This window comes from Prionailurus viverrinus, chromosome B4 (assembly GCF_022837055.1).
Source record: "Prionailurus viverrinus isolate Anna chromosome B4, UM_Priviv_1.0, whole genome shotgun sequence".
NCBI classification, from domain to species: Eukaryota; Metazoa; Chordata; class Mammalia; order Carnivora; family Felidae; genus Prionailurus; species Prionailurus viverrinus.
Window position 1 is genome coordinate 18,663,093 of NC_062567.1, and position 16,946 is coordinate 18,680,038.

A 16,946-nucleotide genomic window follows, 5' to 3' on the forward strand; every position below is an offset into this window, starting at 1 on the left:
GACTTTAGCTCAGGTCATGATCTCGTGGTCCATGAGTTTGAGCCCTGCGTCGGGCTCTATGCTGACAGCTCGGAGCCTGGAGCCTGCTTCTGATTCTGTGTCTCCCTCTCTCTGGCCCTCCCCCACTCACACTCTGTCTCATCCTCTTTCTCAAAAAATAAACAAACATTAAAAAAAAAGTTTTTTTAAATATGACATCAATAGATAATAAAGCAAGTATAGGCTCTCAAAAAGAGCAATTTTGCTTTTCTCTTTATAGATTTTTGTGTTATATTTATATGCACATCAAAGTACATTCATTCCTAATGAAAACAGCCATCAAGGGGAGCTCCGTCAGGCAGGTGTCAGACTCTTGATGCTGGTTCACATCATGATCTCACAGTCTGTGGGTTCGAGCCCCGCATCGGGCTCTGTGCTGACAGCTCAGAGCCTGGACCTGCTTGGGATTCTCTCTCTCCCTCTCTCTCTGCCCCTCCCCTGCTCACGCTTGCTCACTGTCTCTCTCTTAAAATAAATAAACACTTAAAAAAAAAAAAAAGAAAAGAGCCATCAAAAAGTACACAATGCAGGGCCACCGTACTCCTGTGACTTGCTTCAGTATCTTAAATGATTGTTTGCATTTGTGTGTGTCAGATACACTGATAAAATTCAAACCTTGGTTTTGACATCCATTCAATTCAATCAATTCATATGTTAATTAATTTAATACACATGTATTATTTTATCTAATATATATATACATATATATACGTATACATATACGTATACGTATGTATATGTATATGTATATGTATATGTATATGTATATATATGTATTATCTAAAAGGAACACCTTTTAGATGCCAGGCATTTTGTTCATCTATAGAGGTACAGAGAGGAAGTAGAACAGATCCCTTCCTCTGGAGCATCTACGCTATGGCAGGAGAGCAATGTGGAAAAAATTGACTAGAATACATAAGAAAATATGTTAACAAATCAAAATTTCAGATGGTCAAAAAGCATAAAAATCCACACATCCCAGCAACCATAATTATGATAAGATGTAACAGGAGAAGCACCATTTGGCAACAGTTGTGAAGGATACAAGAAAACGCAACAAGCTGGAGAAGGAAAAAGGCAGAGAAAAAGGCAGACGACACAGCAACTGGAGAGGAGCGTGGAGTCATGGAGGAGTTGGGAAAAGCTTAAAGTCATGGGGCCCAGGGTGCAGAGAGAAAGAAGTGGCAGGAAAAGAAAGGAGGAGAGTCGGGTGACGGCACGAGAGGCATTTGATGCCATAATTAGGGGTGGAAGGCAGGACGGTACGGTGAGAGGAACAGGAGACTGCTCAAATCGAAGCTCTCGCGGGCAAACTAAATCTATGCTTCGAGTCTTAGTTTTCTTGTCTGGAAATTAAGAGCATAAACCCCACCTCAAAGAGTTCTTCCAGAGAGAATTTGAGACAGCAAATGTGAAGGTGTTTTAGGCTGTTCCCGGCATAAAAAAATCCCTCCGTGTATTTTTGCGTGGCCTGATTTTATACCGTAGGCAATGGGAAGCCATTGAAGGTTTTAGCATATACAATTAGAGTATGAGAAAACTATGGAGGAGTGTGAACGCTGGATTTGAAAAGGGATGAGTGAGGGCGGAGACAGGAAAGTGAAGTTCGAATCTCTGGAAATGATGAGAGACTCAACCACGTCTGGAGCGATGTTGTGATGGAGAAAGGGGACTTGAGATAAATTTTGGGAGAAAAATGTACAGACTGAGCCACGGATTGGATATAAAGTATAAAGGAGAGCGTAGAGAATGGCCCTAGATTTGTCATCTGTTCTTTTGGATCCATGGCAATGTCATTCATTTAAACCGGGGGACACAGAGAGTCTAGATTCAAGGGATAATGAGTTCAAGTTCTGACACTGGGTTTGACAAATGTGTAGAGCATTTTTTCAGCCAATAATTTTTAGTGCTGGTGACTAAGAATATAAAGATAAACGAGATGCTTCCAGACCTTAAGGGGGCAAATAGTCCCAAGTATTTGGGGCCCCAGAGGGAGCTTCTAATTACCGTAGGGAGTGGACAGAAGCTATCAAAATGCATGTAATGTTGAAATTAAGGATGAGAATAGAGTGAAAACTATGGACGTGCTATTCAGGGAAATCATGAAGTAGGAAAGGCAGTTTGAAAGTCACTGGTAAACAGGTATGGGAAAGTCTGAGGTCAGCTAGAGAGAAAACGAAGAGGACCAAGGATAAATACAAATCCCAAGAATAGCGTTCAAGTGGAAAATGGAGGAGGAGAAGCCACTGACAGATCTTGCTTAGGAAGGAATGAAGAAGTGTGTGAAGAATTAGAAGCAAGCATTGCTGCAGAAGACATCTATGACGTGGGGGGGGGGGGGCGGTAATCCTGTCATATACAGAAGAAAATTCAGGAAGGAAAAAACCTCAAAAGGACTGAAAGCAATGTGCATCTCACTGTGACCTTACCCACAGGAAAAAGTAGCATTGGGGGAATGAGAAAAGGGTGGTAAATACAGGTTTCTTTTAAATAATATTTGAAGTACAGTAAATGGCAATGACTTGAGAGGATTAGGGTCAATGGATACCACCAAGATGATGGTTTCACTCGGTAGGCTAGAGGGAAAACTTTAAAGGCATTAGAGAGAAAGGGGCTGATGCAGAAAGTTCCAGAAGAGGAGGGACGTAGAGATGAGTCGGGGAATAGATGGAAGGATGAGTCAGGGCAAAGAATGTCCTTCTTCTGTTGAAAAAGAGTAAAGGTGACAGGGTAAGAGAGTGCAGAAGGGAAAAAAAAAATCCAAGAGTCTGCCATGTTGTCCGTGAATTAGGAAGTAGCATGGGGGGATGGAATAAGGAACTGAGAAAAGTAGTGGAGATTGGAAGACCTGTAGGGGGTAGTAAGAAAGGATGCTAATTAGATTCAAGTGAAATGATAGGCAGATGGAGGGCGTGGCTATCCCGGGTTAAAACCCCAGAGTCTAGCAATGCCACCACAGGCAAGGATTGGCCCACTGCCACCGGAGCAGGGCTGGAGAACATGGGGACTGGCTAGACAGGAGGCTCCAGAGGTGACTCAGCGGTGTAGTTGATGAGGTGGAGGGCTGGACGGCAGGTTTAGGGAAAGTAAAGGAATGAGGTGGAAGGAAAGGAAAAGATGTTGTATTAAATCATCATACCTTGGCCTGAAAAGGAGGGTTGCCAAGTTTCCAACGGGGGCCAATTACCACAAACGTCAAGGCCGTTAACCCCAACCCTTCCTGTCCTCTTGAGAGCACTCTTTCTCAATGAGGACTTCTGCCATTTGTCCACTCTCTCCTTCTTCTTTCCATTGACATCATTTAAAAATACTCTAGTTTCTTCTTTAAAAAAAATTCCTTCCTCAGCCCCATGTCCCCGTCCAACTACTCCCCTACCGCTTCTTGGCCATCCACAGCCAAACTTCTAGAGAGTTCCCCTTGCCCACCGTCTCCATTTCGGCATTCACCCGGCTTCTCAACTGCTCCAGTTGCACCAGTCAAATGACTCTCATTAATATTACCAGGGTCACTGTCCTCTTCCCGTTTCAGATCATGGTTTCCCTGGTTTATCCAAGGAACCTCTTAACTGGTCTCTCGAGCTCTCTATTTCCCCCCTTCCCACCCATTTCTTTTCTGAAACAAAGAAATCCAATGAATCCAATCCTTCCCCAATGTCCAAGGCTCCCCAGTGCACTCAGAAGGGAATTCAAACCCCTTGGCGTGAATAATAATCCCCTGCCACGTGCCCTGCTCCTTGCTGCCGCTTGCTCTCACATACCCTTCCGCTATCGCAGATCGCCTGAATTTACTCCCCTTCTGCATGTTTTTGACCCTTCCCACTTCCCATATCCCTTTCCTGGCTTACTAGAGCCTCTCTTCGGGGAGTCAACTCAGTGTCCTTCCTCCAACCTTCCCGGATCCCTTACAATCCATGCTGGGCTCCCCCACGTGCCCCACAGCCGTCTGTGCTGCCCCGCGTCCCGAGGCTGATCACACCCTGGGCTGTGATGTCTGACTTCTGGTCCGACTCCTTCCCAGAAGGACATTCATGTTATGGCCACAGCTGGAGGATAGATTTGATGCAGCTGTTATTAGATTATTGGAATTGAAACATAAAAGTTACCGAATACCATCATAGACAGTGCTTTAAGCCCTGAGAGATGGCAAGAGGTCAGCCTACCCAGAGACAGGCCTTTTTCAACTTGTTTCTAATTGCATCCAGGGCTAAAAAAGAAAACGTGTCTTATCCAGAGGCTTCTGAACTGCTTCTCCTTCTGCCTGTCATTCCCCAGATTTCCCCCTCTTCCTGCCCCAACACAAATTCTCACCACATGGCTCACCAGATTCCTACCTCATTCGTTAGCCATACCAAATCACAAACAAGTCCACGGGGATATCTCACACTTGATGCATTCACACTCTGTATCCAGCTCCCACACCCTCCTACCTACTTGGAAAGATCAGCTCGAGTGAAAGAGTGTGAGACAGGTGTGGAACTCTTTGAGAAGCCTTTCCAGACCCTTCTGGGTAAAGCTAGACATCTCTGTGTACATACTTATATTATATTATATTATATTATATTATATTATATTCATTATTTCATTGTTTATATTATATTATATTATATTATATTATATTATATTATATTACATTACATTACATTACATTACATTACATTACATTACGTTACATTATCACACAGCCTAGGGGTTTTTGTCTCCTGCTCTAGACTTAATCTGCCCGATAGCAGGGAGGTGTGTGTGTATGTGTGTGTGTGTGTGTGTGTGTGTGTGTGTATGTGATTTTTGTATCTCAGCAGTAGCACAGTGCCTGGCACTAAAAGGCATCTAATAAACATTAATACATTAATTGATTACGTGGAGGATATTGGAAACCAAACCAGTAAATATCAGTTCTCACTTGTTCAACAACTCTTGTTGTTCAACTGGTACACTTTCCAGTTGACAAAGCACGTTGATGTACGCTATCTCATTCTGCCCACACAGTCAGCTATGAGAGACAGGAGGGAAGATAAGGGACCATAGTGGCAGAAATGGAAAAGGAACCTACGGTTCGAGATTCTTTCTGCTCAATACCACATTGTGCCTATATTCAATGTTTTCATGGCGATTGAGTACATATTAAAGAAAGATACAGGATTTAAAAAATGATCAAACAGGGGTGCCTGGGTGGCTCAGTCGGTTAAGCATCCCACTCTTGATTTTGGCTCAGGTCGTGATCTCACAGTTCGTGGGATCGAGCCTCACCTCAAGCTCTGTGCTGACACTGCAGAGCCTACTTGGGATTCTCTCTCTCTGGCTCTCCCCTGCTTGTGCTCTCTCTCTCTCTCTCTCTCAAAAATAAATAAATAAAACTGTTTTAAAAAGTTAAAAAAATGATCAAACAGACTAGGGATCTGCTATATTTGTGTAGAAGAGAGCTGTGCATTAAAAATATGGTGTAAATATATAATTTTAAATTTTATGGTAGCCTTGTGAGAAAAGGTGACAGAAACAGGTGAAATTACTTTTAATAATAAATTTTATTTATCCAAATATCTATCTGAAAAATTATCATCTCAATGTGTAATAATATTAAAAATCAGTGCTGAGATATTTCACTTACACGAAGTCTTTGAAACCCACTGTGTCCTTTTCCATGTGGCAAATCTCAATTTGGGGGCTAAAATCTCATTGGGAATGTCTGATCTGTATTTAGACTGCATAAAATCCACAGAAGAAAAAGTAGATTCACATACCAAGTTACTTAAAATATACATAAGGGTTTTCCAATATCCCGAAACAAGTATCGGTTTTAAAATTTTTTAAATTAAAATGAGATACAAGTAAGAATTGAGTCCCTCGGTTGCACTAGACATGATTCACGTGTTCAAATAGCCACAGAGGGCTACCTTGGGACAGTGAAGATTTAAGGAAGTTGAGGAAGGATTTAAGGGAAACATTTAAGCTCACAGAGGGTATAACCTGTCATCTGAAGGGCATGTTTTTTCTAATCAGTGGCCTGACGGTCAGATTTTTTTGGCCTTAATTTCTCGTGCTCCTCTCAGAGAATAGTAAGCCTACACAATTCATTTCTCCCGGTGACAGTACGGATTGAGCAGTTTCGGAAACATTTAAATAAACTGTGACGGTTCCTTGTAGGTGAAGTGACACTGGAAGCCATTTTCAACCATAGACATTGATGCCAAGAAAGTGAAACTTGTCTGTCCACAAACTCTGTTGTTTTCTCTGTGTGGATGGGACTTGAACGGTCACCGCTGCAAGTAAGCTGCAGTGCTAGAAAAAGAATTCGCCCTGGAAACTCGTGATGGGTTCAGTTATCAGAGAAAACATCTCCCAACTCTGAGCCTTCAGGTCAACCAATTCTTTAAAACATGGTGCTCAGGGGGCGCCTGGGTGGCTCCGCTGATTAAGTGTCCAACTTCAGCTCAGGTCATGATCTCATGGTTTGTGAGTTTGAGCCCCTCATAGGGCTGTCTGCTGTTGGCACGGAGCCTGCTTCGGATCCTCTGTCTCCCTCTCTCTCTGCCTCTCTCTGCCTCTCTCTCTCTCTCTCAAAAATAAACACTTAAATCAAATCACATCAAATCAAATCAAATCAAAAGTAGTTCTTAGGGGCGCCTGGGTAGTTCAGTCCATTGAGTGCCCAACTTCAGCTCAGGCCATGATCTCACAGTTTGTGAGTTCGAGCCCTGCATCGGGCTCTGTGCTGACTGTGTGGAACCTGCTTGGGACTCTCTCCTCTCTCTCTCTCTCTCTCTCTCTCTCTCTCTCTCTCTCTCTGCCCCTCCCCCACTCATGCTTTCTCATTCTCAAGTTTAATAGATAAACTTAAAAAAATTAAATTAAGATAAAAAAATAATTCTTAAAAGTCATTTACCTAAAACCCAAGAATACCCTGAACTGTAAAATCAAGTTGAAATTTGGACCTAAACTTAAGCACAGGTGGCCGTTTCCTGGGCTCTAGAAATAAAGCTAGTGCAACTGAGGAACTGAATGTTTAATGTTATCCAGTTTTAATTAATTTTCATTTTTTAAATTAATTTTCATTTTTAACTGACCCTCGATTCAGCTAGCAGAAAACATTTATGTTTATTCGGAACAATTCAGGGACGTAAATACACATTTTCACCTGTGAATTTCACCTCTAAACACATTCTCATCCTACGGATCACTGAAAGAGCATCTGTAAGGCTGCCAGGCTCTGTGCTCAGCATTGGCAATGTACCAGAGATGGAAAAAATACTGCTTCTGCCCTCATGGGGCTTACAGCATGGCAGGGAGGACCCACCATCACTGAAAATGTGTCGATGGCTATGGTACAGAGAGCGAAGAAACCCCAAAGCAGGGGCGCCTGACCTGTGCGAGGGCGCAGAACCGCTGAGGTCCTGCTGCATTGGATGCTCTAGGAGATCTTGACCTTGGCGATACCAAAAGAATTCCCTGTTCTAAATACAGATTTCCTGCACAACATAAGCCCAGTACACCCACACCGCAAAATGAACACGCGGCCACATCTGGGCTGCAAATAAGATTGTTCGTTGTTAATAATAGAATTTTTCCCCAGGCACATCTTGGGACCTCCTCGTCCTGTAACTTTTCTTTCCTTACAGTCAACAAGGTAAACACTCAGCTATCCCAAAGAAAAAAGTCTCTGCACATTAATTCATTTTCTTTTTTTTTTTTTAATATTTTTTTAACGTTTTTTTAAATTTATTTTTGGGACAGAGAGAGACAGAGCATGAACGGGGGAGGGGCAGAGAGAGAGGGAGACACAGAATCGGAAACAGGCTACAGGCTCCGAGCAATCAGCCCAGAGCCCGACGCGGGGCTCGAACTCACGGACCGCGAGATCGTGACCCGGCTGAAGTCGGACGCTTAACCGACTGCGCCACCCAGGGGCCCCTCATTAATTCATTTTCAAGATGGAATCCTTATTGATTACCAGAGACCCTACCTAAATAACGGGAGAGATGAAACACAGAAATCGAAATCGATCTTTTTCTATACCTCGGGACAAGCGGGATGCAGCGTTAAGCCACCGATAGTGCTGATACTTCAGCGTAAAGGAGTGTTCGTCGATGTAAAAAGTTACAGTACCTTTTGAATAGTTCTATGATCCTTTGCTGCCATCTCTTTCAGAGTTATAATTTCATCTTCTGTAAACAAAAGGAGAGAGAGGCCAAGCATGAAATTACAAACTTATGGCCCTGTATTCAAACTCCCTGCTCCGGGACAGGCTGTACGCGGCTGGCAGGCGTGGTGGACTCGAGTCCTAGCAGGACTGTGACCTTCACAACTGCCCTTGACATTCACGGCCTTCTTCCTGCTGTTCAGACGGCTGGTCAGATAGGGATTAAGAACTAAGTTCAAGATCCAAGTGTGGCCGAGGGCTGAAAGCTTTTCATCAATACTAGCAAGGGACATTTTTGCTGTTAGTCACAGCCAATACAAAGTGCTTTAGCAGGTGGTACTTTGGGACACAGTAAGAATCACCAGAACCTGAAAAAGCGTTATTACACCACATTAGAAGGAAAATCAAACTGCAGTGGCAAGGCATAATTTATATTCAAGGGATATTGTAGTATCTCTGGTTTTATCAACGTTTTGCTGTAAGGTTTTTTTTTTTATTGCTTATTCATTGCTTTTCATAACTGCAGGTTAGGGGAACACTATATAATTAACATAAATACGAAGATAACAGTAAGTGAAAAAATACTTCAAAACGCTTCAACTTTGGTGATTTAAATGCGACTTTTGCCAACGTTTATGGTTTGGAGAAAAAGGGGGGGGGGTGTAGAAAGCATACACAGGGAAATTTGCGCTTTAAATCTGAATCCAAAATTGTGGATAATTCCATAGTAAGTAGTAGCATATTTTTCCCGAAAGGGCTAACCCTGTGTCTCCGCAAAGCATACCCCAATCTGCATGTTTTAAGTATTTAAATGTCATAACTTTCAGATCATCAATCAATCATATGGAACAGAAATCAGCAAAAGTTTCTGTTCATAATATTTCTAAGCAAAAAAAAAAAAAAAAAATCCTCTTTCCCAAGCAAGGAATGCCATCTTCAGTGAAAATCAAACAGATCTTGTAAACGTAAATAACCAAGCAAATGTGCATTTGGTAAGGACAAATAGAGCTATGGATTTTAGGAAGTGCCCGATGCATAGGTTTTTCTCCAAGATGACTGTAAAATGTTACCTAATACTGCATTTTCCCTTAGATTGAGTCGGACTGCTTCTTCGAGCTCTGAAACGATTTGAAGCAGCCTCTCGTTTTCCAGTTTGTACTCCAAATCCTCTCTTTCTAGAGCTGTCTCTCTGGCAAAAGCGTCCTGAAAAGATGGGGAATCCCATACTTCTAAGCACAGAGCCAAGGATTTAAATATGCAACACGAGACAATACAGATACAGAAGAGCTATCATATAATTTTCTGAATTCTATTACACACTTATAATATGAATAGTAAAAAGGAAGGAGATTAAATAGAGCGCGCTGGAAGAAAGGCTGTGGTACATTCCGTACAAAGACCACAGCCCATGGGGACATTTTATTGACAGGAATAATGCATATCATACTGTTTGTGTGCCCTCATCATTCAGGTCAATTCATTACGGAGGCTGTGTCCGGGGAGGCAGCTGGGGCCCCCCCACCCACACCCTTCCCTCTGTGTGTGTCTGAAGTGCTGTCCGCCTGTAACTAGGCAGACTGGGGAGACCGGGACGGGCAGCGCCAGGGGGTAGCAAAGTGCACGGCGAAGGAGGGGGGCTTGTTGCCTTTGTGGCATTTCCCGGTGTCAGCGTCGCCAGTGTCATGAGGAGCACATCACATGTCAAAGTGGTGACGTTTTCAGGCCGGGAGCCGCATGGAGTCCATCAGGCACACGGATATCCACACAGTTGGTTTTCTGCCTCGTGGAGGAACCACCCAGAGGCAATTCACATTCTGAACATTAACATGGCTTTGCATGCCTGTCACACTGGGGCTGTGCAGGCGTTGAATGCTATTGAAGACTTCGGTTTAAATCTCTATGCAAACAGTGATTACCTTGTAAGAAGGTTTCAGGATAACTTACAACAAAAGACTTTAAAGTTATAGTTTTAGTAAAGCAAACTCATTTACATTTTTATTATGTGCGTCTTTTGTTTAAATCTCGCCTTGTCCGTTATGGGAGAGGCTTTTTCTTACGCAATAGAGGCTTATTGGGAAGCTACTCTTCCTTTCTTCTTCTTCTTCTTGTCCGCTTCAAAGCTATTGAAACACATCTGAATATGCTCGCTTATGGCTGTCTAGATTTTACTGCCACGCATTTTTTTTTAAATTAAGATGTAATGGATTGGGGAAGCTGGTGGAGAACTTTATATTTCATGGTGGGAAAATATTAAATGACTATGCAATCTCAAGATCTTAAGGAGGATGCTTAAAAGTCGTTATATTATTATGCTACAAGAGATAGAAGGTTCTATCTGCCTCCCTTCAAAATTCATCTAGAGGACAGAAGTACTTTTGAACTTTCATCTTCAGATGAATGATAACCTGTTCTTTCTGCAGGCATGCCGTGATTGCTAACACACCAAAATAAAACCTTTCCTCAAAAACAGCATACTCCCAGTATACGGCTTTCCTTTTGGAATTGTATTTTTCTTTAACTTCACAGATACCTGAAAGTCAATTATTAAAATGTTTTTCTCTGTGGCCATAATGGCTCAAAAGAAAAATAAGTGGCTGTGATTTTTACAGTGCACTTAATAAACCCTTAAAAGATAACAAGCCACCTACTAAGGAAGTTAGTTCCGTGAGAGTTCATTTTTAACACAATGTTAAATTTTGCACTAAACCCAATACATATCTTTATGATTTCGAATCACCATTTTATTTAAATCATTTGAGCCCAACTCATTCTTTAACTAAGGAAAGCTAACAAATCTAATAGTTAACAAACAACACTGTTTCCTTAATAAATTAATTTCTAGTCCCACACGTTCAACTTGAAGCCATCACAGAATGTACTTATAGACTAAAAGGGCTTTTTAGACAAACAAACAAACAAACAAACAAACAAACAAACAATATTTGTCTTCAAAGGGTTAAGCAAAGGTTTCCTAACTGGCAGGATAAGAATACCCACAGTGGATTACATGAGCACCCATTAGCATAAACTATACAAGAACTATTTGAACTAATCACACACAGTATTTATAAGGGGTGGCGGCTAATACTTAGATGTGTTTTCTAAAATTGTCACATAAAAGCAGGAAGCAAGGAACACACATTCAACTGGTTTTCCCCTTCATGTCCATCTACAGCCCCTCCTTCTTGTGAGGTTAATCTGTAGCTCTGTCCCCACCATCTGTCAGCTGCAGGAACTGCACGTAATTAACTATTCAGACTCCCACAGCAATGAGGACACTCATTAGCAAAATGAACAAAGGGATAGTTCTGGGCTGCTACGGTCATCTGTTACACTCTGAGTGGCAGATTTTGTGGTGAGGTTCCTTCCACCATCTGCCCACACCACTAGCTCTGGCTTATTTAAACCACAAGACTTCTTTAAAATAAACTGCATTTAATAAACCAAGGTTGAAAAGGATGGAGATCATTAAAAGGTGGTTAACTAGGTGTCGCTATTTAAAGCGGCGTTATAGCTGAGGAGAGATTGTGTGCGATCCATGATCACTCTGGAATTTTAAACTGATAACGGGACTCACCGACGTAAAGTTTTTCTATCATGTGAAAATTAGGACTTCAGGCCATGGCTCGTGCACTATTTTTCTCTGGTGAACACGCACAAGATGTGCGGCATGGGATCACTGTTCCCAGGTTTCAGAATCCTAAACAGATCTTGCAAGAATCATGTCTGAGCGCTGGCACACCACAGAGCCTTGCTACTCCACGTCTGGTCCACAGACCGGGAACCTCAGCATCGCCCAGCAGCGTATGGGAAACAGACTCTCAGGACCCAGCCCAGACCTACTGTCAGAATCTGGATCTTAACAGGAGCTGCGGGTGATCCCTACGCACAATAAAGTCTGAGGAGTTCTGTTCAGAGCCCTGCATGTGCCTCTCAGCAGTCTTCCTTCTGCCGTATTCGTGTCTCAATTCTGCAGGCTCCGCGTATAATACTTGGACATCTCAATTTGCTGCTGGGGCGTGTTGTGCTGTGCTGATGCGTGCCCGTGCTGCATGACAGTCATGGAGAAGAGCAGGTGCTCTCCCAGTGAGTGACAACCAGGAAAGTGGCGCACTGGGGCAGTGCAGCCCTGCAGAGCTGGGGCTCTTGAATGACAGCTCTGTTTCAGCGCCGTCAGCAACAAGCAGTCATGTGCGCTTGTGGGCGGTGCGAGGGCGATGGTGGCACAGCTCATCCGTGCTAAGGTGAGAAAAAAATGAAGCCTTCTCAAAACGACAACTAATTAAAGCGACCGCAACACGCACGCGTGTTTGCAGGCACACACACGCGTCCAGGTACACGCACTCGGGCTGGCCTCCTTCGGCCGTCCTCACGGGGATTTGTCAGCCTACAGCGTGACCACGTGACAACTGCAGCAGGACGCAGCTGAGTCACGGGGCACAAACCTGGAAACGAGGCTCAGCCCTTGCATGAAGTTGCTCTGAGGAATATTCGACACCCAGGAAGTTCCGATCGGAGAGAGGAGGCTTCTGAAACTCGAAGAGTTTTCTTGCCTGGTTTCCATTTGGTTACATGTATGATTTAGGGCGGCTGTTTATTAAACTTTCCCCTCTGCGATCACATTCTTTATCAGGTTTTCCTCAAAAACAGTTCTGGAGAGATAATCGGAATACGTATTAACTACAAAGCTATTTATGTGATTTGGCTGCCAGTGGGAATAAACCAGCAGTAGGGAAAGATACTGCTTTTTCGGCTTGCTTATTTTAAGTTTTTTTTTTTTTCCAAGTGATCTCCATTGCTACTTTGAAATTTCCCAATTGGTTCTCCAAACTCATTTTTCCAAATCAGATTTCAGAGGCTCCGTGTCGTAAGCTTCTTGGTGCCACCAGAGGGAGCAGTTGCACAAGATGAAATTACAAATGAAAAAAGACCTCTTCTAGAAGCGGCAGGGAGTTTTAGGAAATCTTATTCTTAGAGGATTAAAAAAAAAAAAAAGGTGGGGGTATTCTCCATAGGTTTATTTTATATCAATCACGATCTGTTTTGTGGCACTCACATCCATGTTTCTGAAATGTACACCATATTACTGACTGCCCTACGTGGCCCTCGGTCAAGGTGGGAGACTGGGGTCACACGTTCTGTTGGAGTCGGAAGGAGCTGAGAGAAACGTACACACCTAGTTAATCAGGACTATCTCACCTTCCTCAGATCTTAGGGTGTTTACAGAAATTGTGAGGTGGTCTCCCTGGGGACAAATTACAGCGGAATAACCCGTGGCTTCCGGGTGCCATCTTGAGCCAGGGAACACCTGCTTGTACAAGAGCAGGGTGGACCCTTCCATTTCCCTGGTCCCCACAAAGCCACTACCACTTATTCTTATCTTCCTTCTTTCCCCGGGGCATCAGAGAGACCAATTAACAGGTAGAGAACACTTACGAGTGTAAACATTACAAGATACGCCTCATGTCTTAGTGTAAGGAGCTCAATTACCAAATTGGGAAGGTTTCAACAAGTCCTGAGTTCTGTTCAGTGCATTTCTCCAAATGTAAACCAGACAGTCATAAGGGCTAGTGCATTTCCTCATAATGATAACTGGAATGTATATACTCACCTTTTTTCAAAGAGCTCAAAGCAATTCACAGTCAGTGCAACAGGTATCCTTCTCGTAACTCTCTTTTAGCTAAGCGGGTATCGCTTTGCACTTCACAAATGGGAAATGAATGGGTCAAAATCACCTTGCCAATCTATGCTGGATAACTTTGACCAAGGCAAGATTAAAAGCCGATACTATTACAGTTTGTTTAGTCTTTTCTCTTAAATTATTATCTCCGAAAAGTAAGACTAGGGGCACCTGGGTGGCTCAGTTGGTTCAGCGTCCGACTTTGGCTCAGGTCATGATCTCACAGTTTGTGAGTTTGAGCCCCGCATCGGGCTCTGTGCTGACAGCTCAGAGCCTGGAGACTGCTTGGATTCTCTCTCTCTCTCTTTCTCTCTCTCTGCTCTTCCCCTGTTCGCGCTCTGTCTCTGTCTCTCTCGCTCTCTCAAAAATAAATAAACATTAAAAGTTAATTAATTAATTACAAATTAATTAAAAAGACTAGATTTAGACCCAGGAAAAGGTTAATGTAAGTACAGGAACCGGATATGCCTCCTCCAAAGCCATCAGAAGATGTAAAAAGAATTAGTATTCATTTTTATTAGATCTATGCTAATCACACTCCACAATACATTGCTTAGAAGATACTCAGTTTTTTTTTAGAACATAAAGAATCCTAATAGATTATACAAAGCAAACATGCCTTCACCAATTAATAAACGAAATCCTTTAGAATCATATAAGTTCAATTCCTTATCTCTTCTAAACTTGGCGTTTTATTATTATTATTATTATTATTATTATTTTTTTTTTTTTGGGACAGAGAGAAACAGAGCATGAACGGGGGAGGGGCAGAGAGAGAGGGAGACACAGCATCGGAAACACGCTCCAGGCTCCTAGCCATCAGCCCAGAGCCTGACGCGGGGCTCGAACTCACAGACCGCGAGATCGTGACCTGGCTGAAGTCGGACGCTTAACCGACTGCGCCACCCAGGCGCCCCTAAACTTGGCGTTTTAAATAAGAATACCAATGCGGGATTTAGGTAAATTATAGACTGCACTTAAAGGGCCCAGCAGCGAGCAAGTGTTTCTTCCCAGTGTTCACATTTTGGTACATAACTTCTCAGACTTTTTCTGTGCATGTATATGCGTGTGTCGATATTTACAGGTGGATGTTTCCATAAGTATTAATATACCAGTACATTATAATAACATTATGGTAATAGTCTATTTTATATATACATACTAATTAATTTTGAAAATTACAACCTTGACATATTACTGTAGAGCCCAGAGCCCCACTTCCTTTTGTGGGCTTTGGATTCAGTTGGACCTTGGTTCACATGCTATCTTCACCGTTTACTAGCCATATGCCTGGGGGAAGTAACTTAGCCACCCTATCTCTGCTTCCTCCGCTGTAAACTTAGCTACAAGATCAGATACCGCTGATGAGGCATGCGGTGCCTGCCAGTTGATATTCAAAAAGATTGTTATTCCTCCGGCCCCTCTGCCAGCCTCTCCGACTCAAACAATCAGCTTCTTGTTCTTAGAATCCATTAATGAAAACCCCTCTATGGCTCTGAACTGCCGTTGGGCCACAGCCACTGGCTCACAGTGAGGTGACAATGAACTCACCCTCAGTGTCCACACTTTCCAGAGCCCTTAAAGTTCTCCTCCTTGACAGGAGTTTAGCGTCTCTGTTCTCTTTCCATATCTGTTCCCACCAGTCCTCTGTTTAAGTAGTAAACCAGCCTCTGACTCCCTTTGTGACGGGAAGAACTGGGGGAAAACCCTCCCCAAGATTTTTCCTCAGAAGTTCTCTTGTTCCAAGGGCCTTGCTGGAAGCCTCTGACTCAGGGAGATTGCTTTGTGTCTTTCAAACTATCAGAACAGCAAAACGGGGCAGGGGTCTTCGAAATTAAAACAAAAATCTATTTACGTGCTCTTCGAGGGGAGGAAAATTTTTGCAGTGGGAGATAGGTTATTTTATTTCCATTATGAATAAAAATTGAATACAATTATATTGCTCCTATTTATAACTATTACGGGTTTTCTGGAATATGCCATTGAGCAGAAAAGTTTGGACTGGCTGATGTTGTGGAGAGATGCCCAAGCTATACCACCTGTATTTCCTTTATTCTTAACCCAAACTGTTGGAAAGTTATAGGCTTATTTACCTGTATTAAAATTAATTATTCATTGTTTTGACACTTACAACTTTTTGTAATCTAGACTCTTCATATTGACATAGCTCTTCTCTTAACTCCTTAATCATTTCTTCTCTCTCCTTCAGTCTTTTTAACAAATTACTCATTTTGATAGTAGCTGATTCTTGCACAAAAGTCTCTTCCTCCACCTCAAAGAATTGCTAGGGAGAAAAGTGGCATTAAAAAATCAGACACCAAGCGAAAGCCATTTCATGTTTTATTTAAGCTACTATCTTGTAAGTTCTTTTTATCACTTGCACACAATTTTCAGTAAGTAACTATATTTATATCGAATGATACGCTAAAGTGCCACAGAATACAGCACATCGTCATCCTATGAAACACAAAGCATAATGCGGGACTCTAACTGCGCTGGCCACGCAAGTAATAACACTAAACTTCAATTGTCAATTCACATCGTGGTGTGAACGTCTTACTTCAATCTTCCCCTGGAAAGAAAGTAGCGCACATTTGAATATGTAAAAAGGAGCCGTAAACTTCACTGGTGTCGCTAATTCCCCCAGTGCTTTGGTGTGGCGGTGTGGAGAGAAATACCATTCCTTTTCTTTCGCCCACAGAAGAGGTTTGCAGACCATGCATCTAGACAGACGAGGCTCCATTTGAAAAACCAGGAAACTGAGACCAGAGCAGAGGAAGATGCGTTACGATTGAATTTTTTTTTTTTCCCCGTGGGAAGCTGTGGAAGATGAACCGTTAGGTATGAGAAAGTCATCTTCAGGGTCCACGTGCATTATAAAATTATGTAATGCTAGCATATCATTTACTTCTCTCTGCATGAAAAAACAGCCATGTTTTTGCTTTTCTTAAAAAAATTGAATAAGCTGGGGTTTTTTGTGTGTTTTTTTTTAAGGTTATTTATTTTGAAAGAGAGAGAGAGAGAGGGAGACAGAGGATCCCAAGCAGGCTCCAGGCTCCAAGCGGTCAGCACAGAGCCTGAGGTGGGGCTCGA

At 42.6% G+C, this 16,946-nt stretch overlaps 1 protein-coding gene across 3 annotated transcripts in view; it reads right to left on the reverse strand.

Moving 5' to 3' along the window:
* CB4H10orf67 (chromosome B4 C10orf67 homolog) overlaps nt 1-16,946 on the reverse strand; it is a 169,470-nt gene that overhangs the window by 92,684 nt on the left and 59,840 nt on the right. For all 3 annotated transcript variants that reach the window (XR_007154236.1, XM_047868559.1, XM_047868558.1), the window contains exons 5-7: nt 15,985-16,137; nt 9,244-9,376; nt 8,140-8,198 (exon numbers count right to left, since the gene is read on the reverse strand). Coding sequence is in view for 2 of the 3 variants with exons in the window: in XM_047868559.1 (XP_047724515.1) it covers nt 8,140-8,198; nt 9,244-9,376; nt 15,985-16,137 (345 nt within the window). In the remaining variant the exon portion in view is untranslated. The remainder of the gene's footprint in view (nt 1-8,139; nt 8,199-9,243; nt 9,377-15,984; nt 16,138-16,946) is intronic.